General features: G+C 43.2%; 1 protein-coding gene across 2 annotated transcripts in view; it reads right to left on the reverse strand.

The window, feature by feature from the left end:
- The window catches only part of DPYD (dihydropyrimidine dehydrogenase), a 968,764-nt gene that overhangs the window by 688,450 nt on the left and 254,887 nt on the right, over window positions 1-25,427 (reverse strand). For both annotated transcript variants that reach the window (XM_063428340.1, XM_063428339.1), the window contains one exon: window positions 20,598-20,685. In XM_063428340.1, the coding sequence (XP_063284410.1) occupies window positions 20,598-20,685 (88 nt within the window). The remainder of the gene's footprint in view (window positions 1-20,597; window positions 20,686-25,427) is intronic.

Below are 25,427 nucleotides of genomic sequence, written 5' to 3' on the forward strand. Positions count from 1 at the left end.
TTTTCAATACAAGTTGTCAAAGAATATTCTGACTTCCCAAGTGACACTACATTTTAGAATTCACAGCCGGTACATTGTAGTGGCAACTAAAGGTAAGCTGGCTTTAAATTGTCCTAATGAAATCAAACTGTATTCTTTGCAAAGGGATCTCAACGGAGCTGTTGAACATTAAAAGATAAAAAGCTTAAGAGATAATTTTGCTGTTTGAAAAGCAAAAGAAGTTCTTGATTGTAGGAAATTTTAGATGCAATTTAGTACAACCAAGGGTGATTATTAAAGGATTTTGATGCTCTTAACAGGTACCAAAGGTATAAAAACCTTGCAAGTACTTAAATCCCTTAATAAATGCTATGTCATGTGCTTTGGGTTATTCATAGTTAATCATTCTTTAAATCAGTATTACCAGATTATGACTATCCGTTCAATACGTTAACAAAATGTTCAGAATGTGGGCTTATTCATTTTTAAAGGGAACGGATCAGTCTTGGGAAGATATACACAATACTTAAATAAAATGTTGTTAAAGGAAGTTAGACTCAGAAAGAAATGCTTATATAGTTAATCATTAAAATAATATTTCTTTTTTGTGATTTATCTGATTGTATTCTTTTCTTTTTGGATGAATTGATACATGGATGATGGAGACACACACGCATACATACATACATACATACATGTGTGTGTGTGTGTGTGTCTGTGTATATATATATATATATATATATATATATATATATATATATATATATAAACACACACGTATACACTAGTGATGTAGCGAACACAACATTTTCACGAACCGGGCGAACCGCCCTTGACTTCAATGGGCAGGCAAATTTTAAAGCCCACAGGGACTCTTTCTGGCCACAAAAGTGATGGAAAAGTTGTTTCAAGGGGACTAACACCTGGACTGTGGCATGCTGGAGAGGGATCCATGGCAAAACTCACATGGAAAATTACATAGATGATGCGGAGTCTGGTTTTAATCCATAAAGGGCATAAATCGCCTAACATTCCTAAATCACAATGGATATGGATTGACACCTGACATATTGACACCTCGACATATGGATTGACACCTGTCCTCAGATACCCTGATATACACTGACACAGAGCAGAATAGGGACTGTTCCCCCTACATAGGGTCACTTGGCAGATTTGGATTGACACCTGTCCTCAGGGACCCTGATACACACTGACACAGAGCAGAATATGGACTGTCCCCCCTACATAGGGTCACTTGGCAGATATGGATTGACACTGTCCACAAGGACAAGCTGCAGGCTTCCTGGCAGGGCCCACACAAGGTGGTAGAGCAGGTTTGTGATACCACCTTTGTGATCGGTGTGGTCACAGGCACAGGAGGCAAGCGCATGCACCATGTGAACATGCTCAAGCCATACCACGAGCGCACGGAAGAGGTAACCGCGATCTGTGCACCTGCCACTGAAGATTATGATAATTTGCCACTCCCAGATCTCCTAGACCAAGAGGGCCAGAGCAGAGACCTGGGAGAAGTACAGTTAGGAGAACGGTTAGACCCCCAGGAGCGAACCCAGGTCCAAAGACTAATCCAGGACAAGGGGGCCACGTTTTCCAACCTACCTGGGTACACTCCATTAACCACTCACAAAGTTGAAACCCTAGACCAGACCCCCCTTCGCCAAACCACCTATCGCATACCCGAAGCAGTTAAAGAAAATATGCGGAAAGAAATTGAGGAAATGATGCAGTTAGGGGTGCATCCCCTGGGCCTCCCCAGTAGTACTAGTACCGAAACGGGACGGCACGACCCGTTTCTGTGTAGACTACTGGAGGCTAAACGATAAAACAACCTCAGACGCCTACCCTATGCCCCGGATAGACGAGCTCCTAGACAAAATGGCCAGAGGCCAGTACCTCACCACAATAGATCTGTGCAAGGGGTACTGGCAAATTCCATTAGCCGAGGACGCCATCCACAAGTCGGCATTTGTCACCCCGTTTGGCCTGTATCAGTTTAAGGTCATGCCATTCGGGATGAAGAATGCCCCGGCTAACTTTCAGAGGATGGTAGATCGGCTATTGGATGGGTTTCAGGAGTATGCCTGCGCCTACTTGGATGATATAGCCATTTTTAGCTGCTCCTGGCCCTAACACCTGACCCACATAGGAGCCATACTAGACCGGATTAGGGAGGCCGGACTGACCCTAAATCCCAGTAAGTGCCATATAGGAATGGCAGAAGTTCAATACTTAGGGCACAGAGTCAGGAGCCTGCTACAGTAACCAGAACCTGCTAAAATAGAGGCAGTCGCCAAGTGGCCAACCCCCTGCACTAAAACCCAGGTCCTCGCATTCCTGGGTACCGCAGGATACTACAGGATATTCGTAGCTAATTACAGCACCCTAGCTAAACCTCTCACGGATCTAACACGTAAAAACCTCCCCAAGATAGTAGTATGGGCCCCAGAGTGTGAACAGGCCTTCCAACAGCTCAAGACGGCGCTCATTAAATCACCTGTACTTTCTGCTCCTGATCCAACTAAACGCTTTCTCGTCCATACAGACGCTTCTATGTTTGGATTGAGAGCAGTACTGAGCCAAGTCGGAGCAGATGGCGGCGAGCAACCCGGGGCTTAACTAAGCCGGAAACTTTTGCCCAGGGAATTAGATACACTGCCATTGAAAAGTAGTGCCTGGCGGTGGTGTGGGCCCTCAAAAAGCTGCAACCTTACTTGTATGGACAACCGTTTACCTTACTCACAGGTCACAACCCGCCGGTGTGGCTGAACAGGGTGTCAGGAGACAATGCCAGGCTGTTGCGCTGGAGATTGGCGCTACAGCCTTTTGACTTTACAATTCACTATCGCCCTGGGAAGCAAAATGGCAATGCTGACGGGTTATCCAGACAAACAGACCTTGAACAGTGATCTGTGAGTACTCCTCCGGACATCCCCAAGCCGATCCTGGCCTGCTTCAGGACGTCCTGTAAGCCTGGGTACTTATGCACAAAGCATTGTACGATCAGATTACACACATGTGCCATGCACGGCACATGTGTCAACTTGCTCAAATTCAATGCCGCCAACAAATTTCTTACGTTGTCACAAACCACTTTGCCGATCTCCAGTTGGTGCGGAGTCAGCCACTGATCCACCTGTGCGTTCAGGGCGGACAGGAGTGCTGGTCCGGTGTGACTCTCTGCTTTCAAGCAAGTCAAACCCAAGACGGCGTGACACTGCCGTATCCGGGATGTGGAATAGTACCTGGGGAGCTGGGGGGGTGCCGTTGATGTGGAGCAAGACGCAGCAGCAGAAGAGGACTCAGCCGAGGAGGTTATGGAAGAGGATGGAGTAGGAGGAGTAGAGGAGGTGGCAGCAGGCCTGCCTGCAAGTCGTGGCGGTGTTACCAACTCCTCTGCAGAGCCATGCATTCCATGCTTGGCAGCAGTCAGCAGGTTTACCCAATGCGCAGTGTAGGTGATATACCTGCCCTGACCATGCTTTGCAGACCAGGTATCAGTGGTCAGATGGACCCTTGCCCCAACACTGTGTGCCAGACATGCCATTACTTCCTTTTGCACAATCGAGTACAGGTTGGGGATTGCCTTTTGTGCAAAGAAATTTTGTCCGGGTACCTTCCATTGCGGTGTCCCAATAGCTACAAATTTTTTTGAACGTCTCAGACTCCACCAGCTTGTATGGTAAAAGCTGGCGGGCTAATAGTTCAGACAAGCCAGTTGTCTGACATTGGCTTCTTACGCTCAAACATGTCCTTGACAGACACCTGACTGTGGGCAGATGAGCGGGAACTGCTCAAGGCGAGAGACGGAGTGGCGGATGGTTGAGAGGGGGCATGGAGGAGAGCAGTGGTTGACGTGGCTGAAGATGCTGGACCAGGAGGAGGATGGCGGCTTTGAGTTTGTGTGCTGCTTGTACTCATGTGTTGATCCCATAGGCGTTTGATGTGCGATCATGTGCCTACGCAAAGCAGTTGTACCTAGGTGGGTGTTGGACTTCCCACGACTCCGTTTCTTTTGGCACAGGTTGCAAATGGCATCGCTGTTGTCAGAGGCATACACACACAAAAAATGCCACACTGCTGAGCTCTGCAATGACGGCATTCTGGTGGTGGACACAGCATGCGTTGATTGGCGTGCTGTCGAGCTGACCCCGGGTGCCGATGCATGCTGTCTGACTGTGCCACTAGCTCCTTGCGACGACCTCCCCCTGCTTCCAACTCGTCTCCTCCTCCTCCTCTCTGTCTCCCCATCTGAACTTTCGCCCTGTTCTTCTTCTTGCCGAGCGGGCACCCATGTGACATCCATGGACGCATCGTCATCAGCAACCGCTTCACTTGTATCTGACAACTCAGCAAAGGAAGCAGCTGCGGGTACAACATCATCATCATCACACCCTACGTCCATGTGTGTAATGCTGCCTGCCTGAGATATATCCCTGTTATCTACATCCTCTGGCAATAATGGTTGCGCATCACCCATTTCTTCAAACGGATGTGTAAATAACTCCTCTGACATACCAAGTGAAGCGGCTGTGGTGCTAGTGTTGGTGGTGGCGGCAGGCGGGTGAGTGGTATCTTGAGAGGTGCGTCAAGGTTCCGAGCGGGAGCTGTAGAAGATTGGGTGTCACGTGTTAGCCAGTCAACTATGTCCTCAGAACTTTTCAAGTTCAGGGTACGTGGCTTCTGAAAACTGGGCATTATTCTAGGGCAAAAGGGAATCACAGCACCACGACCACGATAGCCCCTGCGGGGTGGCCTGCCTCTGCCTGTCATTTTTTTTGGATTAGTGGTACTCTGCGTGCAAGCTACTGTGAGACTAGATATGAGTGGCAAAGTACACTGGCAGAGGTTGGCAGAGTACACGCTGAAGGCCTGACACCCAGACGCTTGCAGACAACTAACTACTATTCAATCTATTACAGTGAAAAAATAATTGTTTTTAAATGCAAGCTTAAGCTACTGTGACACCAGATATGAGTGGTGGCACTGGGCAAGTGGGCACAGTATCCACTGTGAGCCTGACACAGAAGCTGGCAGGCAGGCAGGCAGGCAGGCAACTGCAATTACATTACACAGAAAAAAAAATAAAAAAAAAAAGCAGACTGATGTTCTAGCCCTAAAAAGGGCTTTTTGGGGTGCTGGCCTTACAGCAGAGATCAGATGAGTCCTTCAGGACTGTAGTGGACACTGAATACCCTAGCCTAGCTATCAATTTCCCTATCAAATTAGCAGCAGCTACACTTTCCCTCCTCTATCTAAGAATGCAGCTTCAGAAAGAATCTAAAATGGATGCTGTACAGGAGGTGGGAGGGTCTGGAAGGGAGGGTCTGCTGCTAATTTGCTGGAATGTGTCTGCTGACCGTGAGGCATAGGGTCAAAGTTTACTCATTGATGACGAATAGGGGGTGGATCGAACCGCGCATGTGTTCGCCCACCGCGGCAAACGCAAACACGCTATGTTCGCCGGGAACTATTCGCCAGCGAACAGTTCGGCACATCACTAGTATACACACATATACACACACACGCAATTAGAAATATATGATTTATATTGTAATTTCTATGATTGTATTCTCACCTTTTTGGATGAATTGAGACATGGCTGATGCAGACACACTTACACACACACATACAAGCAATTAGACATATATTTTAAGAATATACCATGTATACATGGACAAACTATCTAGAGCAGAGTGTAGTGGCTTATACAATAAAGTACTAATTTTTTTCCTGATATAAGTGAGAAGGCATTTTTGTGAATACATGCAATTTTACACTAACAGCTGACATTGGCGCCAATTGCTTCACGCAATTACAACTACTGTCTTGGCTACTATAGTGGCATTGCCATTTTTTTGTATTATTATTGTATTATTGGCATTTATATAGCACCAATTTATTTCACAGAGCTTTACAATATTATAAAGGGGCAAATTTAACAACAACAGAGACAATCACAAAATGTTACAGGAACAGTAGGTTGATGACAAACCTGCTCAAATGAGCTTACAATCTAGTATGATATTGCTACGGTCACTTTAAGTACAATTAAAAACATGTCACTTATGAGTAGTAGCAAGTGACAACTGGCAGTTGGAACAGCCCGTGTGTAAAAACATGGTAGCTACTATGAGATTAAATATCATGTATCATTAAAGGTACATAATATGTCTTCACCTGTACATGCCATTCAATTGTTTAGTATTAAGAAGGAAAGTAGGTTCAGTGCAACTTTGAAGGCTACTAAGATATGCCAGCAGTGAAAGTTCCAGAATATACATAAAAGCATACAAACACAAAATATTTTCTTTTGATCTTTAAATAAGTGAGAATCTCAAAACATGTGGCTATTTTAGAAGAACAAACATAGCAAATTTTAAAGTAATCTCACAGTGTGCTTAAGAATATCTGAGAGTTCTTGTTTGAAAAACAAAAAGTGCCTAAGAGTTTATTTAACTGATAACATGTCATCTTTACTTGGTGTCACTCAACTCTTCAACATTCTTCTCAGTATAATTAAAACTATAGCAGCTAAAACCATCTGTCAGCCATTCTATTAACATATTTAAAATTACATCTGAAGGATATTTTCTGCTAAGAGTACATTCATTTATTTTGACTGTTACTTTCAATGAAAGCATTGCAAATAAAGTCATATTGGGGTTAATATTACTACATGAATGCACATACTTTGGTGCAAATACCTTATTTAGCTATTTGTATCTTGTAGCAGTCCCAGTAGAATACAGATAATTCTTTCTCATATGTTAGCATATAGGATAAATGTAATTATAACAATGTGCATTGAACAATCATTAGAAGCAGGGTTTGAATCTAGTGTAGTTGGTAAAAATAAAAACAATGCAAGCCATACCCTCGTCCCCCGGGTACAGACAAAGTATACACCAATCAGAGTTTTCTGATTGAGAAGCAGAGCCGCAAGTGTGCATGCTCAACACATTCAAACTTTGCTGCTTTAGGTGTCTGGAGTGCTCCTTTAAGATAGTTAATGGATATACTATACAACCTGTATAAAAACTTCAAGGTAGCAGGTATTATCCTTGGCCATCTCTCTTTTTGTTTTGTTTTTTAGGCAGACAAGTTTCATAGAATGACTACCATGTAGATAAGCATTTGAAACAGATGTTTCAAAGCAATCTACCTGGGAAATCTATATTTCATTTTCCTTCTTTCAGGAGGAAATAAAGACATTGATTTTGTGTCAAGACCAGTGGTGTCCAATCTTGGCCATCGGCTACAGTTGAACCTCTAACTTGTAGAGACTTTTGAAAGGTCTAATTAAAAAAAAAAATAAAAAAAATTTTTTTGGTCACAACTATTTACCTGTGTATTTATTAGTGATGTCACACATTATAAATAAGTAAATTAGAACTTATGAGAAGTATTTTCTGACCCATTTTAACGAAGAAGAATTGATGGCAACTATGAATGACTGTCTTGTTTACTTACGTTTTGTAACTTTTTGATTTCTAGTTAACAAATATCTGTAAATATGTAGCAAATGTTTATCTAATGCAATGTCTCAAATGTGAATAATGGTTTGTCATGTAAGAATAAATAAATAATCACAAAATTATAAATAGTTTGACACCATTATATAAATAATCCTGCAACATTAATGAGTCGATTAAGTCAGGCTTAAAAGTAATGCTTTCAAAATAAAAAAATTTAAATTGTAAGTCAACAGCATGCTATTCTTTAACTTATCAAAGCTCAGAGCTTTAATGGTCTACAGAAAATGTTCAGGATTATTTCAGAAACCTCCTACAGAGAACATCACATGTTGTCAAGGCTGACTCTTGTATCACTTAAAATGAAATGTTAAAGAGATGTGGAGGTTTAATAAGCTCCAAATTGTAGCAAAATGAAATCTGAATAGCAAAGTAGAGGCTACAATAGCTAATTTGAACATCCAAATATACATTTTATCATTTGGATTACATTTTGCCAAAATTATAAACTAAAAGAGGACCTATACTGCTATCTAAGGCAAAGTGTGTTGTTTCTGAAAGAGCACAAAGGTGTGATTATCAGGCTCAGAACTATGTGAGTGGTTCTATTTCACATCCAATTCCTCTGTAAAATTAATACCATCTGCACTATATACTCTCTCTTTTTGTACCTTTCATATACTGCCTTGGCATATACCCCCTGTATAATTCACAAGGGGTAAGCAAACTGCACGTTTTTTATGTATTGTTAAATACTAATTTACCCTACACATAATAAATGGTGTCTTTTTAGGAACAAAGAATAAACCTTTCCAAGGTTTAATGGAATAATAGTCCTTTGTTGTATCTTGTTGATTTAATAATTATGTATTTTGCATTAAATTTTTGCCCTCTTTATTTTACAGGCCTACTGGTACACCTCAACCAACTTGAAGATATTCCCTATATTTATTTCTAATAGCTTAACCCCTTAAGGACACATGACATGTGTGACATGTCATGATTCCCTTTTATTACAGAAGTTTGGTCCTTAAGGGGTTAAGGCCTTTTTTGTCATTATCACACATATAAAGGCGGGTGCCTAGAGTTGAGGGAGGGACAAATTTAGGCCATATAAAGTACTCAGCTCTTCTAGTTAGTAACCATATCCTGATCGGCTCAGCACTTTTCTGTAATAATTCCTTAAGTGGGCCCTCTTTATTTTACAGGCCTAACGGTATGCCTGTTTTGGCACACCTTAACTGATTTATGTATTTTCCATATGTTGTGTTTATTACGCTATGTTTATTTCTTACAGAGGATGGCCTTGTGTGTCTGGCCACAAATATTTTATAAATATATATATGTATGTATATATAATAATTTTAAAAATAAGCAAAAGATTGTAGGAAGACATAGGTCCAGATTAAAACAAAACAAAAAAGTGAATACAGAGCAAAATTCAAAGACATTGATTAATAACATGACATATAGTAAATTTCAAACCCTATAACAAGATGAAATGGCCATACAACCCCCCCCCCACCCTCTTGTACAATTCCCAACCTCATTAAAAAAAAAAAAACCTGATCCGTGCAAACTATTTTTAACTGCATTCCTTGTCTTGTCTTTTCAGATCCAGACTAATTTTGCTATACATTTATCCTGCCTACTGCATAACCTGGCTTCACTATAATACATAATTTTAATTAGCAAATATACAGAGATGGCCAAGCACACCTCTTATAAACTAAGTACTTCTTTATGTGGGGTGACAACATTTCAATCAAGGAAACTCGTTTTTACAAAACCATGACTTGACGAAGACTAGCTTCCATGGTCAGAACATTGTCACCTAATGACCCATGATGTCATAATACTGAAGTCACCATTGCCAACAGTAGGTTCCAAGGTTCCCTAGCATAATACATTGAGTAAGGGGCACAGAAATGAGCAGTATTAATATGATCTGTTAGTAACCTTTACCCTCACTTGTCCGTCTAGATTGGTTACATTTGGAGAAAACCATGACACATTCAACCTGCAATGTATGTTTTCCAAATATTAAAGATGATGGGTCTAATGGCTGTGTATGTTCATATAACTAATAAATAACAAAAGCCCATTTTGCGGAATCATATGCATGATATGGAAAATCATTGTGTATTCCAGACTGATAGTTTTTTTTGTAAATATATTCAAAAGTTAAAAACTGGATGAAGTCAAACACTTCCCAAAGTCTCATCAATCTTAATATTTAGTCTTTGTTAAAGTTTTAATTGCAATCCTGAAGCAAAGATTAGTAGATTTCCAACCATTCTATCACTTATAGAAGTGCATGTTATAATTATTTTATTAGGGGTAGGGGGATGGGAGATTTGTGCAATAACCAACAATACAGTTTATAACCTGTCCAAGTAAAAGTGTCAGGGCTTGGCAGATCAGTCCCAAAGTCAATGCAAATGGGTCCTATTTTTAATATTCGACTTATGTTATGCAGAGTTCACAAATTCATCTCCACCTCCCCAGTGTTGAATTTATTATAAATGGGGTATTCACATTATTTTCTTTTTGTTCTGTGTTTGTATATTCAGTAGATTTATAATGTTCTGTATCCCTTTGGAGACAAAACAAGGCAAAAAAAGTGTAACACAGTTTAAATTTATTTGTACACAAAAATCCCAACCCCTAATTAATAACTCTTACATGGTAAAGTAGTAGCTATAATTTCAAATTGCTACTTCACAAAGTAAACAGTCAGTGGTATGCAGAAAAGCAGAGTGTTCATAAGAATATATTACTAGTCCGCCGGAGCAGCTGGACCCGTGTGGGTATCCGAGACCAAGCCGCAGTAAAAGTCCCTGGGAACGGAGGGACACTGTATAAACATGGCCACAGATGTCTGGACTCACACTCCGTCGGAGCAGCTTGATCCATGAAATATCAGAATCCAAACTGCAATATAAGTCTCTTGAACTGGAGGGACACCTCGTGTGAACACTACTGCAGAAGTCTGGACTTACTGTGATGTGTTCAAGCCTGTCTTCCCTCTATGCGTTTTACTTGATCTAAGCAGGCTTTTTCAAGATCTTGGCCTTCTGGACCACTGCACCTACCTTATCGGAGGCCCCTTGCACCTAAAATGGCGGAGGTGACGGGCAGGCCTGTAATGGCAGCACAGCCAGAGCCTACCTTCAAAGGCTGAAGCTCATCCTTGCAGCCTTCTTGAGATGGGGAGAGGGTCCCACCAATACATCTACCCTACTACTCACAGACCGATGAAAGTGTGAGAGACCCAGTTGGGTTCCAATAAAGGGATAAGTTTTGCAGACAGGTCACTGCAATCGGTCTCTCCTCACTCAAAGCTGCTGTGCTAACTGACCTACACAGATTTCCTGCTTTACAAGTAAAAACTGTGGAGGATAGGAATCAAGCATGGGAACGAACCGCTTACTCACCCTGTCCATTCAAAAGGAATCAACAAGTTGCTGAAGCTAGGAAATCATATTTGCAGGACCTCAGCACATAACTTGCAGGACTCATACATATCAATCAAGTGGCCCAGAAGATTAGGTGTTTGATGAGACTAGGTCGTCCATTGTACTTTTGCATGTCACGTGTGGGAGTGGTAGTGATGGCTGCTATTACACTAACACTATTTGCCAGCTAAGCTACAGGATTTATTCTTATACTCTCTTGGCAGTTTATTAGCCAACAATGCTTAAGCTCTTCTCTTTTGTTGAATTAGTTATGCACTTTGTTCCTCTTGATATAATTTACAAAAAATTTAAATGTGCCGTTTACCACATGTATGCATTCCTTGACATGAGCTTTGCAAATTACTACATATATGTACCATTGTTATTGACATTAACATGCACATCAAAAATAAATAAATTTAAAAAAAACAGCTAATGATTATAGCCACAAAATATAGCCACAAAACACCCCAGTTATATTATTTTAACCTGCTTTCCTTTTTTTAAATTTGAACAATTTGTATAATGTTTCTATTTATTTCTATTTAGTAAAGACCTGTGTGTATAGCTATTTTGTGCAATCTTCTGTCCTAAGTACTTATGATATACACTGTTATTATGAACTATTTAATTGTGTCTTCTTCTTTAACTGGAGGGATATTTCAGGTGAATAACATTCTTTCTGTGAATTAAGGTTTTTTCTCAAACTCTAAATCATACATTCTTGTTTTAGTATTCCTTTTTATTAAAAATCCTGAACTTTATTACATTTCTTATTATATTTCAAGGTTTCTATCATATCAAGTTTTTTTTTTAGTTTTTTTGCCAACTTCTACATTGCCATACTATATATATCTACAGAAGCAGCCTACACATAGCAACACATATTCATTTTTAGCTACCGTATTTTACCTCTCATCATTTTAGGATGATTGTTTTCGATTTGCATTTGTTACTGTTTGATACACTTTTATATCACTTCTGATATATTACACTGTACATAGCAGTTTGAACTATATCTATTAATGGAAGAATTGCAGCAAGATTATAGTCGATTAAATCCACTGAAAGAATGACAATATCAAAAGTCAGGCCAAAATAATCTAGAAAAAACAAGAATATTCCAAATTATGAAATTCCTGTTGACTCACCACAACTGAACACAACCCCTACAGCTTAGTCAAGTTGTTGTATTGTAATAAGATGCCCTCCATATTGTTGTCACATATGTTGGGGTGATGCCACCTTAACCAATGTTCTCCCTGGCACAGTGACAGCCCCCTCCTGGGCTGCATTCATAATACATAACTTCAGCATGCCAAGTAGTCCAACCCGGATGGTGGTGTAGCGGCACCCCGGTGTAGTAGGGGTTTACGCCGCTGAGAAGGTGTCCTTTCCCCCAAGCACGAAGTTAGCTACAGCATAACAGGTTCCCCATAATTACGACATCCAAGTAATAATCATCCCCTCCAAGCACGAGACGAGACTCTGTGTTGAGGGTCAAAGTAGGAATAATGTTTATTCGGTAACTCGGGCTTTTATGCCGTACAACAACTCCTCCCCGTATCCGGAGGAGATAATACATTTACAGTGGGAGTCACTCCCACTGTACCGAGCAGAATATTATACCATTATTACAAGTTTATATAATCCACACAATATGCAACGAAAATACATTGTGCTACGTGTATTAGGGAACGGAGATCTAGGGGAACAATATACGTGAAAATCCCCTAGATCGGTTGGGCCGTTCGCCAGATACACGTTTGCACCAATTACTCAAAAACTATACAAGATAAACGAAAACTCTCTGTTGGACCGGGTGTCTTTAGTTCGGTACTTTGGATCCGTCGACTAGCATGGGCGTACGTCGTTGGTAAGGTCGGAATTCGTCGTGTGGAAAGTTCGGTCATTAGTCCATGCGGTCAAAATGGCCGCGACCCATTGTTCTCTCCACGTGGCGATGTATACCGTACGGATCCACAAGTACCCGAAATCCACGATAATCCATATGCAACGGCAATTCTCCGAGATGGTATCTGTTACCCTAAAAGGGGTCTGTCACACGGCTCCCTCCTAGTGGTACACTCCGGCAGACCTGGATTGATCCTTTCGGATTAACTTAGGGATGACCGGAATTCATTTGTCCGGAGAATTGTCCAGTTGTCGAGACAACCCATCGGCGTTGCCATTTAGCTTACCGGGTCGATAGCTGATGGTGAAATTGTACGTTTGCAGGGCCAAGCTCCATCTTAGCAATCGGCCGTTGTCTCCTGCGACCCGGTTAAGCCATACCAATGGGTTGTGATCGGTTACCAAAGAGAATTCCTGTCCATACAAATAAGGTGTTAGTTTTTTCAATGCCCATACCAGGGCCAGGCACTCTTTCTCTACGGCCGCATAACTCACTTCCCTCGGTAACAGTTTTCGGCTGAGGTATGCGACCGGATGCTCTTTTCCATCTTCCCCGATTTGGCTCAGCACAGCCCCCAGTCCATACATGGAAGCGTCTGTATGTACAAGGAAACGTTTGTTAGGTACTGGGGCAGCCAAGACAGGAGCATTAACAAGAGCATGTTTGAGAGATTGAAATGCGGCTTCGCAAGCGGGAGACCACAGGACCTGTCTGGGTAAATTCTTTTTGGTCAAGTCAGTCAAAGGTTTGGCTACCGTGCTATAATCAGGGACAAAGCGCCTATAGTACCCGGCGGTCCTTAAGAAGGCCAATACCTGGGTCTTGGTATTCGGTGTGGGCCAGTTCGCTACTGCCTCAACCTTGGCAGGCTCCGGTCTCTGGTTTCCACACCCCACCCGGTGTCCCAGGTATTGGACCTCGGCCATTCCTAAATGGCATTTCTCGGGTTTTAGTGTCAGGCCCGCGGCCCGAATCTTATCTAGGACTACCCCTACGTGGACTAAATGTTCTTCCCAAGACTCACTGTAGATCGCAATGTCATCCAGGTATGCACACGCAAACTCCTGGAAGCCATCGAGGAGCCGATCCACCATTCGCTGGAACGTAGCCGGGGCATTTTTCATCCCGAATGGCATGACCTTAAATTGGTATAAGCCAAACGGGGTGACAAAGGCCGACTTGGGGATGGCATCCTCGGCCAGGGGGATCTGCCAATAACCCTTGCAGAGGTCTATGGTAGAGAGGTAGTTACCCCTGGCTATGCGATCTAATAATTCGTCTACCCGAGGCATGGGGTAAGCGTCAGTGGTAGTCTTTTCATTTAGTCGCCTGTAGTCGACGCAGAACCGAGTGGTTCCGTCTTTCTTGGGGACTAAGACTACGGGAGAGGCCCAGGGACTGTCGGATGGCTCAATGACCCCCAGCTGGGTCATTTCCCGTATTTCCTTCAGCATTCCGTCACGGACGGCTTCCGGAATACGGTACGGGGGTTGTCGGAGGGGGGCCTGCCCTGGGGTCTCTACTTTGTGTATGGCCAGGGTGGTGTATCCTGGCTCCTGGGAGAAGATACTCTGCTTCTCCCATAGGAGCTGTCTAGCCTGCTCTAGCTCCGTAGGGTTCAGTCGTTCTCCCAGCTTCACTAGGCTAACTGGGTCGGGGTGAGTCTCCTTTTCCAGCAGGTCAGGTAGGGGTAAATTTTCGGGGTCATCCGTAGCTGGGGCACAAACAGCGTTAACATCTTCCTGTCGCTCTTGGTACTCTTTCAACATGTTCACATGAAAGGAGCGTTGGATCCTTTCATCTGCACAGCTGGCAATAAGGTAGGTGGTATCACAGAGTTGGGCTAAAACCTTGTAAGGACCCTGCCACGCAGCCTGCAGTTTGTTGTCCTTCACCGGTTTTAGCACCAATACCTTCTGCCCTATATGGAACAGTCGTTGCCGGGCACCCCTATCGTACCATCGTTTCTGTCGCCCCTGGGCCGCCTGGAGATTCTCCCTTACCAATAGGGAGAGTTGCTCCATGCGGTCCCGGAGCTCCAGGACATATGGCACAATAGGTGTCCCTGCCTGTTCGGTTTCCCCTTCCCAGTGGTCCCGAATGAGATCGAGGGGTCCTCGCACCCTCCTCCCATACAATAACTCAAAGGGAGAAAAACCCGTAGATTCTTGGGGGACCTCCCTATAGGCAAATAACAGGTGGGGTAAGAATCTCTCCCAGTCTCTGCAACCGTCCGTAAAGGTCCTCAACATTTGTTTGAGAGTCCCATTAAAGCGCTCACAGAGACCGTTAGTTTGAGGGTGGTACGGGGAACTGAGCAGGGGTTTAATGTGGCACACTTTCCATAACTGCTGTGTGAGTACGGCAGTGAACTGGGTTCCCTGGTCGGATAGGATTTCTTTAGGGAACCCCACCCGAGTGAATATCTTAACCAAGGCATCGGCTACCGTCTCCGCTTCAATATTCGGCAGGGGTACCGCCTCGGGGTACCGGGTCCCATAGTCCACCACGGTAAGAATGTACTTCTTACCGGACGGGCTATGTCACGCTAGGGGGCCTACAATGTCGACGGCGACCCTATAGAAGGGTTCCCCAATGATCGGCATCGACATTAATTTAGCCTTCGGGCGATCTCCCCTCTTACCCACCCGTTGGCAAGTGTCACAGGTTCTGCAATATTGTCGCACGTCCCGGTTAAACCCTGGCCAGAAGAAATTCTGGGTAATCCTATGGGCCGTGCGACGTACTCCTGAATGGCCAGCTAAGGGTATATCGTGAGCGATCCTCATGATCTCTCGCCTGTACTTTTTCGGTAGCACTAGTTGCTTCTGTGGGACGGGGTTTTTACCTGCTGCGGGCTCCTGGGGGATCCTATACAGTCTATCCCCCACCCACTCGTAGCTTTCCCCATCTGTCCCCGGTTCCCCTTTCTCTGCCTTATCCCTATACTTCCGGAGAGTGACGTCTTCCCGCGTCTCCCTCCCAAAAGTCTCAGGGGTATCCCAGTCTAAGGGGGTCTGTCCTAAGGTCACAGTCGGAGGGTCAGATCTTACCTGGGTCTCCGCGACTGGCGGGCCGGTTCCAATAGCACGAGCCTGAGCCCGGGTGGTGACAGGGCAGGCTCCAGCAGGGCCTTGGGGAGCAAAAGCGGACAACAGCGGGGCTAAGTCATTTCCCAAAAGTACTTCCGCGGGTAGCCCTTTCATCAGGCCCACATTCACTTGGCCAGCTCCCACCCCCCAATCCAAATGCACTCGGGCCGTGGGGAGGCGATGTACTGCACCCCCGGCCACTCTAACGGCCACCGTTTGGCCAGTATGTTCTTTTTCTGGGACCAGGTCGTGTTGAATCAAGGTTAAGGTGGCCCCAGTGTCTCGTAACCCACTGACAATTTGTCCATTCACTCGGACTGTTTGTCGGTGATGCTGCCGGTTGTCTACAGCAGCCGCATATAGGGGATTGGCCTCGTGTAAAATCTCCCATTGCTCTTCCCCCAGGGGTTGAGCTTCAATGCAATGGGCCCCGGAGGTAAAAGGTCGGGGGTTCCCTTCAGCGGGCTTCCTCCAGGAAGTTTGTCGAGCGGGATCAAGTGGGCATTTGTCCCTCAGGTGACCCACTTGCTGGCACCTATGGCACCGCCGGCGGTCCGGGACACTTGACTGGGTGAAGCGGGAGGAAGTGTTGTAGCTAGGTTGGATAGTGGGGGTGGTTGGAGTAGGGCCGACAGGGCGGCTTTCTACTCGGGCAGCTGTCTTTTGGGCCGAGGGATCGGGTTTGCGGGCGTCTGCGTACTCGTCGGCCAACCGGGCGGCTTCGGGTAGGGTAAGTGGTCTCCTATCCCGAATCCACTCTCTGAGCTCCTTGTCCACCTTTTCAAAAAAATGTTCTAACAAAAACAACTGTAAAACCTCCTCCGCGGTGGTAGCTTGGCACCCATCCATCCAGTGGCAAGCCGTGCGTTGTAATCGGCAGGCCCATTCGGTGTAGGAGTCACCGGTTTGCTTTCGGGATTCCCGGAAGCGTCTCCGATATGCTTCGGGGGTTACCGCATATCGGGACAATAGAGCTTCTTTTACCAATCGGTAGTTTCCCACCTCATGGTCCGGGATCGCCCGGAAAGCATCGCTGGCTCGTCCGGATAATTTGCCAGACAAAATTTTGACCCACTCCTCGGAGGGTACTTTATGCAGGGCACATTGACGTTCAAAGTCCGCTAGGTATTGGTCAATCTCCCCCTCCGCTTCCACAAAATTTTTAAAAGCGGCAAAGTGTACTTTCCTCTTTTCCTCGGGAGTTTGGAAAGTCCCCGCAATTGGACTGGTGCCAGTGGAAGTCTGGCGCCGGTTGGCATCGACTGCCGCAATGACTTGGGTTACAATCCTAGGTGAGGGGTTTGGTCCGTAGTGAGCCAGCCTTACCCTCACCTCGTGGTCGAATTGTTCATCTGCTGGCGTTCGGACCAAGGCGATCTCCGGTTCTGGGTTTAGTTCGACATCCAGTCCGTCATTCTGTTCGGCTAGGTCCAATGCGACCAATTCTGCCAAAATGTCTCTTTTCTTTTTGTTGCTAGCCGAACGACCACGGCTCTCCAACAAGTCTTTTAGGGTAGATCGTTTCAACCTTCCGTAGTAGGCCTCCATCCTGATTGCTCTCGGTAGCTGTCCTTCTGGGGTGAAAGAACGATCCCGCCGCTGCCACCAATTGTAGCGGCACCCCGGTGTAGTAGGGGTTTACGCCGCTGAGAAGGTGTCCTTTCCCCCAAGCACGAAGTTAGCTACAGCATAACAGGTTCCCCATAATTACGACATCCAAGTAATAATCATCCCCTCCAAGCACGAGACGAGACTCTGTGTTGAGGGTCAAAGTAGGAATAATGTTTATTCGGTAACTCGGGCTTTTATGCCGTACAACAACTCCTCCCCGTATCCGGAGGAGATAATACATTTACAGTGGGAGTCACTCCCACTGTACCGAGCAGAATATTATACCATTATTACAAGTTTATATAATCCACACAATATGCAACGAAAATACATTGTGCTACGTGTATTAGGGAACGGAGATCTAGGGGAACAATATACGTGAAAATCCCCTAGATCGGTTGGGCCGTTCGCCAGATACACGTTTGCACCAATTACTCAAAAACTATACAAGATAAACGAAAACTCTCTGTTGGACCGGGTGTCTTTAGTTCGGTACTTTGGATCCGTCGACTAGCATGGGCGTACGTCGTTGGTAAGGTCGGAATTCGTCGTGTGGAAAGTTCGGTCATTAGTCCATGCGGTCAAAATGGCCGCGACCCATTGTTCTCTCCACGTGGCGATGTATACCGTACGGATCCACAAGTACCCGAAATCCACGATAATCCATATGCAACGGCAATTCTCCGAGATGGTATCTGTTACCCTAAAAGGGGTCTGTCACAGGTGGTAATTGGCTGAGAGTGCAAAAGGAAGATATCCCATTCTGCTGTTCTTGCAAGACAGTGTCAATTAGACTTATTGTGATTCAATCAGCATTCTTGTTGTGGGATCTTTATTATAGAAGTAGGATTGAGCACACCACCAACATTCAACTTAACAGACTCATTTTTTTCATCTGAACAGTTCAAGGCCAATACAGAGCTAAGGAGCTCAAAAACAATGAACTCTAAAATCCATGGCATAGTTTCTATTCATTCAGAGTAAAGCATTGGAATTAATCATCAGATTATTGTGAGAGTAGCAAAAGGTTGTGTTTGCATTTTCTCTCTCTGACACACACACACACGCGCACACACACACACTAGACAAACATATACACATATATATAGCTATATAAACACATGCATATAAAAGTGCCTAATTGCATGCTTTTAAACACCATAAAAATAAGAAATCTTAGGACAATAGTCTTAATTATAGTCTACTGAAAATGCATATGATTTATACCTAGAACATACTAAACAGCCAGTTAGCAAACATCACTGTACTGTGACTGACATAGCATTGCATGATAGAAGACAGACTCAGACACATATAATAGCTATGCTCCTTAGTCTGTTGGAGATTCCTTGTACATCTCTTTAAAATGTGCATCAAATACATCAGCTCTTAGGTTAATATGTAGTGTGTGGTATCGGTTAACAATGATACCCGTCAATTAAAGGAACAACAGACAGGGTTAACTACAAAGGTTGATGACAAATTGAAGGCTAGCACCAGTAAAAACAACTTTGTATGTATCTGGATTAATATTTAAATTGGCATGTTGTTCACAGATCATCATCAGAAGGCTCAGAGAACCATTTCCTGTTTCCTGTACAGTGGAATGCTAGTACTCATCTGCAGGTGCTAACATTTGATTGATTGCTGACACTTTTTTCTGTGCAGCCTTGTTTATTTTATCAGTAACCGACTCTTACTGTCACAGAAGTATAAATTGTGAGGAATTCTAGGTAAATTCAACATAGTGAGTGAATTAGTTAGTCTATGCAGCCACCCCATGCTGAGAGGAACTAAGCACTGTTTTCATATATAATCAGCATGAGAGATATGTTCCACAAGGAGTAATCTATATCATACAATCCATTGTGATTAGTGACTTCATAAATAGAAGATGCTGAGAAACAACATAATGTAATCTCACATGCAAGGCCCATTTACATGGTGGTGCTACTAAACGAAGGACTCATGCTGTGGCTATATGTTCGTTAATATCTGTTGGTTTACCGCTGTTTATGAATTAGCAAGGGACGGACACTTAAAACACTGTTACTAGATCTCTCCTTAAATGGTCAAGAACATCTTTCGACAAATCTCTAATATATTATATTGTCACTACATTAAATGCAATGCTGGTATCAATGTGTACAAGTACACATTCCTTCTAAAAACAATCCTAACCTTGTATGGGAGTTGACTTGTCCAGATTAGATATTTATACCAAGCCTTTTCCATCAAGCATGGTCACTGTGAGGGAAATTCAGTTGGTTCTCATTGCATCACTATATTATGCCATAATGAAGAGGTTATTTTTATTTTGTGTAGTATCTTAAGCATGCATTAAATAATAAGCCTCACTTTCATTAGGAAACACAAGAGGTTAACATCTTTTTCTGTACAATGCATTGGAGCAGGTGGGTGGGAATAAGGCTAGTTATTTTATACATATCCTCAAGCATTCCACTCATTCACAAGCACTGTTAGTGAAGGTGGGGCTTGGGGACACTTGGTTATTGTAGAACTAGGTGACCAAAGTGTTACAAAGGTTTTTAGAGGAAGACTAATTGGGGGAATGCAGGGGAGGTCGGAACAGGATCTTCTTTAATTTCCAAAGCTATGTTCTTTTCCTGACCAATGTAGGTGGGAGGCTTGGAATGTAGGGACCGTATTATTAATGTTGTCTTTAGCTTCACAGTGTTCCCCTACACGAGGTTAGATGTGAGAGAAATCGCAAGTCAGAAAATGCTCTAGGGAGGACTAATCATGTGTATTTTAGTCCCAGAGCAGTTAGGATCAATGTTTTAATGGTGAATGCTTTTCCGTATAGGTAATTTAACTGGGCTTCAGGACCATTATTTTGTGATGTATTCATATGGCAATGATTGTGACTGGGTTAAACGTGCAAAAGCACATTTTGCAGTTCAGATATTTAAAGATACCTAGAGAAAGCATGCAGTTTCTGACTGAAGAAATATATATGGATTGTCCACTACCACCTGTTGAATAATGTCTTCAGAAAGTACATTGCCCAAAAAAAGTACTTTACCTTGTTTGCAATACTAGTGATAAATGACTTGATATCCAAGTTTGTTGGGCAGCTCTTCTGGCAAGGAGCATCTGCACATTTCAAGCACCTGCAAGAAAAGAAAGTGATATGTATAATTTACTATATTGCTTTACTCTTTCTTGAATGAGTGTGATCATGAATGAAAAAGTTTGAAGTCAAAAACAAATAAATGCATTCACTAAATTGTGAGTCAACAATTAACTTCCATAATTACATTTGTGAACAAAACCACCTATTTAGAATAATTTAAGATTTTACTTTGTACTCACACTCACTACAACTCTTTAGAACTGTTTAGAAAACCAGAGCAATATTTACATTACTCGCACAATTCAAATCAGATATGTTCAGGTTTCAAATATTAGAAAATAAGGTCTAAATAGAGATCGCTCTGCCATCTTAAAATAATAGCTATTATGGAAAAAATATATATTGTTGTATGTTGTGTGCTATAATACTGTATGCTACTCGGCCCTTTTGTAAAATATTTGTATTTAATAAAGCTTGGATTTGATGCAAGTTACCCCCTTGAGGATGGAGGCAATTATCCAAAACCTGAACCCCCCCAAAAAACTAGAATTTGTCCCACCACAATTTAAGGGTTTCTCTTTAATAGCCGCCATACATATCACATATGGGCTGTTAAATGAGAGGGCTTTTTTTAAAATAAATATATAAACATTTGAAAAAAAGTAAACAAAAGTGCACAAATGTGAACCTTATTTATCATATTTTTTACACACTGTTGGTAGAAACTTTAACCCTTTACCAACAGTTTTTTTAAAGCAACCATAAACCAACCATACACCTAACCCTAATTCTAAATGAATAGAAATTCAAACATTACACTATCCCTAACCCAAAAGAAGCATTAACCCTTACCTTACTCTAACTCTACACATGCCCTAACCCAACCCCTAATTCTAAGGGATACCCTGGCTAAAAACTATAAAAGTTAAAAGAGCCACCTGTGACTGCTATCTTTTGGCTTTTTGCTGCATGGCAAGGAGATATCCCTATAATGCTGGTGCTCAGCATGCTGTCTTTGACTGTGGTCAGTGTTTGTCAGCTGGCAAAGACCAGCACTGGTCACAATCCATAGATGGGCATGCAGGGAGACCCTGGGGGTTCCCATCCAAATGTGCTGGCAGGCTCAGAATCACTGCAGAGTATCTGTAAGTCTCAACATGAAATATCCACCCAAATAACAGATTCAGGGACAAATTTAAAGTTTGGTCTAAGCAAGTTTAAATCGCTGTTCACGCCAAAGTGACCCAGGTGTCATACAGGGATGTAAATCTCCATTTAAAGATTTTATTGTAGTGCTCACAATGGGTGATGCATACAGTTTTTTGGTTAGTCTAAGGCCACTAAATATGTCCCCAGCTGACAAAAATGAGTCCCAGTTATCTGTTGTGGGGAAGATAGACTGCAGGCATAATTATGACATACACATTTTCAGTAGGAGCGTCTTGCAAGAATTGTTCAGGAACGAATGGAGAGAAAAAACGGGTCGCAAGAGTATTCTGAGAACGGACAGCAACTCTCCTCAAGTTTAAGGGATAATCCAGACGTGGACCCCTTGCTCACGGTGCCTAGAGAGATATTAGCTATGCCTCACTGATGATGCCTAACAAGGCTGAAACGATCGTCTGGGGTTGCTGTATCTCTCGTGCAGAGAGAACTTGCTGGCATTTCGGATCTGGACTACCCGTATGGGTGGGACCAGTCTGATATGCTTCAGATATGTTCTCTCTGTAATGGCACAAGATGAGCTAAAACCAGCTTGAGTTCTGAGCGGGGACCTACCGAAGGGCAGGCTATTTCAGTTGCTGTCCGTTCTCAGAATACTCTTGCGACCCGTTTTTTCTCTCCATAAGTTTAAAGGGTAATCCAGACGTGGACCCCTTGCTCACGGTGCCTAGAGAGATATTAGCTATGCCTCACTGATGATCCCTAACAAGGCTGAAACGATCGTCTGGGGTTGCTGTATCTCTCGTGCAGAGAGAACTTGCTGGCATTTCGGATCTGGACTACCCGTATGGGTGGGACCAGTCTGATATGCTTCAGATATGTTCTCTCTGTAATGGCACAAGATGAGCTAAAACCAGCTTGAGTTCTGAGCGGGGACCTACCGAAGGGCAGGCTATTTCAGTTGCTGTCCGTTCTCAGAATACTCTTGCGACCCGTTTTTTCTCTCCATAAGTTTAAAGGGTAATCCAGACGTGGACCCCTTGCTCACGGTGCCTAGAGAGATATTAGCTATGCCTCACTGATGATGCCTAACAAGGCTGAAACGATCGTCTGGGGTTGCTGTATCTCTCGTGCAGAGAGAACTTGCTGGCATTTCGGATCTGGACTACCCGTATGGGTGGGACCAGTCTGATATGCTTCAGATATGTTCTCTCTGTAATGGCACAAGATGAGCTAAAACCAGCTTGAGTTCTGAGCGGGGACCTACCGAAGGGCAGGCTATTTCAGTTGCTGTCCGTTCTCAGAATACTCTTGCGACCCGTTTTTTCTCTCCATAAGTTTAAAGGGTAATCCAGACGTGGACCCCTTGCTCACGGTGCCTAGAGAGATATTAGCTATGCCTCACTGATGATGCCTAACAAGGCTGAAACGATCGTCTGGGGTTGCTGTATCTCTCGTGCAGAGAGAACTTGCTGGCATTTCGGATCTGGACTACCCGTATGGGTGGGACCAGTCTGATATGCTTCAGATATGTTCTCTCTGTAATGGCACAAGATGAGCTAAAACCAGCTTGAGTTCTGAGCGGGGACCTACCGAAGGGCAGGCTATTTCAGTTGCTGTCCGTTCTCAGAATACTCTTGCGACCCGTTTTTTCTCTCCATAAGTTTAAAGGGTAATCCAGACGTGGACCCCTTGCTCACGGTGCCTAGAGAGATATTAGCTATGCCTCACTGATGATGCCTAACAAGGCTGAAACGATCGTCTGGGGTTGCTGTATCTCTCGTGCAGAGAGAACTTGCTGGCATTTCGGATCTGGACTACCCGTATGGGTGGGACCAGTCTGATATGCTTCAGATATGTTCTCTCTGTAATGGCACAAGATGAGCTAAAACCAGCTTGAGTTCTGAGCGGGGACCTACCGAAGGGCAGGCTATTTCAGTTGCTGTCCGTTCTCAGAATACTCTTGCGACCCGTTTTTTCTCTCCATAAGTTTAAAGGGTAATCCAGACGTGGACCCCTTGCTCACGGTGCCTAGAGAGATATTAGCTATGCCTCACTGATGATGCCTAACAAGGCTGAAACGATCGTCTGGGGTTGCTGTATCTCTCGTGCAGAGAGAACTTGCTGGCATTTCGGATCTGGACTACCCGTATGGGTGGGACCAGTCTGATATGCTTCAGATATGTTCTCTCTGTAATGGCACAAGATGAGCTAAAACCAGCTTGAGTTCTGAGCGGGGACCTACCGAAGGGCAGGCTATTTCAGTTGCTGTCCGTTCTCAGAATACTCTTGCGACCCGTTTTTTCTCTCCATAAGTTTAAAGGGTAATCCAGACGTGGACCCCTTGCTCACGGTGCCTAGAGAGATATTAGCTATGCCTCACTGATGATGCCTAACAAGGCTGAAACGATCGTCTGGGGTTGCTGTATCTCTCGTGCAGAGAGAACTTGCTGGCATTTCGGATCTGGACTACCCGTATGGGTGGGACCAGTCTGATATGCTTCAGATATGTTCTCTCTGTAATGGCACAAGATGAGCTAAAACCAGCTTGAGTTCTGAGCGGGGACCTACCGAAGGGCAGGCTATTTCAGTTGCTGTCCGTTCTCAGAATACTCTTGCGACCCGTTTTTTCTCTCGTGTATATAATGTAGATTATTACCTTGTCTGTAGAATCGGAGTTATACAAGACAAAGCTAACTTAGTGCAAATGACAGTTTGCCTTAATACTTTGGTGTCTTTACTTGGGGTGGTGCATATCTCTTTATTTATCCATGTTATAATTGTGCTGATTTGAACAGAAATACATTACCTTCATATTGCTACTCAGTCAGCAAGAAAGATTTCCTTTTCTCACTAGCTTGGAATGACCATTCTTAGTGGGAGTGAGTGCTTCTATATGAGCATGGTGATTGCTGCAAGTGCCACAGGTCACCAATATATCTCTATTTTATCTACTGAAGCATTGACTTGGCCAGATATCATTAGTATTTATGACCTCACTGTGGAATGAGCAGGCTGAAGGATGGAGACTGATGAGGCTGGGAAAAAAAAAGCTTTTTTTTTTTTTTTTAACTAAAATTCTAATTCTAAAATAAAAAAAAAATAACATTGTAATATTGTAAAACAAGATATAAGTGTTTCTTTAAACCAATTACATATTCATATTCCAATATTAATCTATATGACAGCACTTCAAAAGTTAGTTAACAGGTAGGAAGAAATTTATCCCAGTGTGAAATTAAAGGAATATTGTATTATCAGAACGAGTGTATATATTATTAACCTACAGGTAATCTAATTTCATGTAGGATTTAAATTACCAGTTGCTCACAATTGTATTATATTTATTTCATCCTATTGATGTTAAGTATCCATTTATGTACTTAATATAGGTCCCAAGAAAACTATAATATAGTTAAAATCATCCATACTATATAATTATGAAAATAATATTTATAATAATCGGTACACAATTTCATTACGGAACACTAGTGATCTAAGGTTACCATAAATGCAGAAGCTCCAAGGTGGTTTTTAATTAAAAAAGTGAATGATGGTGAATGGAAAAACAATTTTTTAAACTAAAGTAAGATAGTCATCCACAAAGGATATAAA

Source organism: Pelobates fuscus, chromosome 7, assembly GCF_036172605.1.
Source record: "Pelobates fuscus isolate aPelFus1 chromosome 7, aPelFus1.pri, whole genome shotgun sequence".
In the NCBI taxonomy this organism is placed as follows: Eukaryota; Metazoa; Chordata; class Amphibia; order Anura; family Pelobatidae; genus Pelobates; species Pelobates fuscus.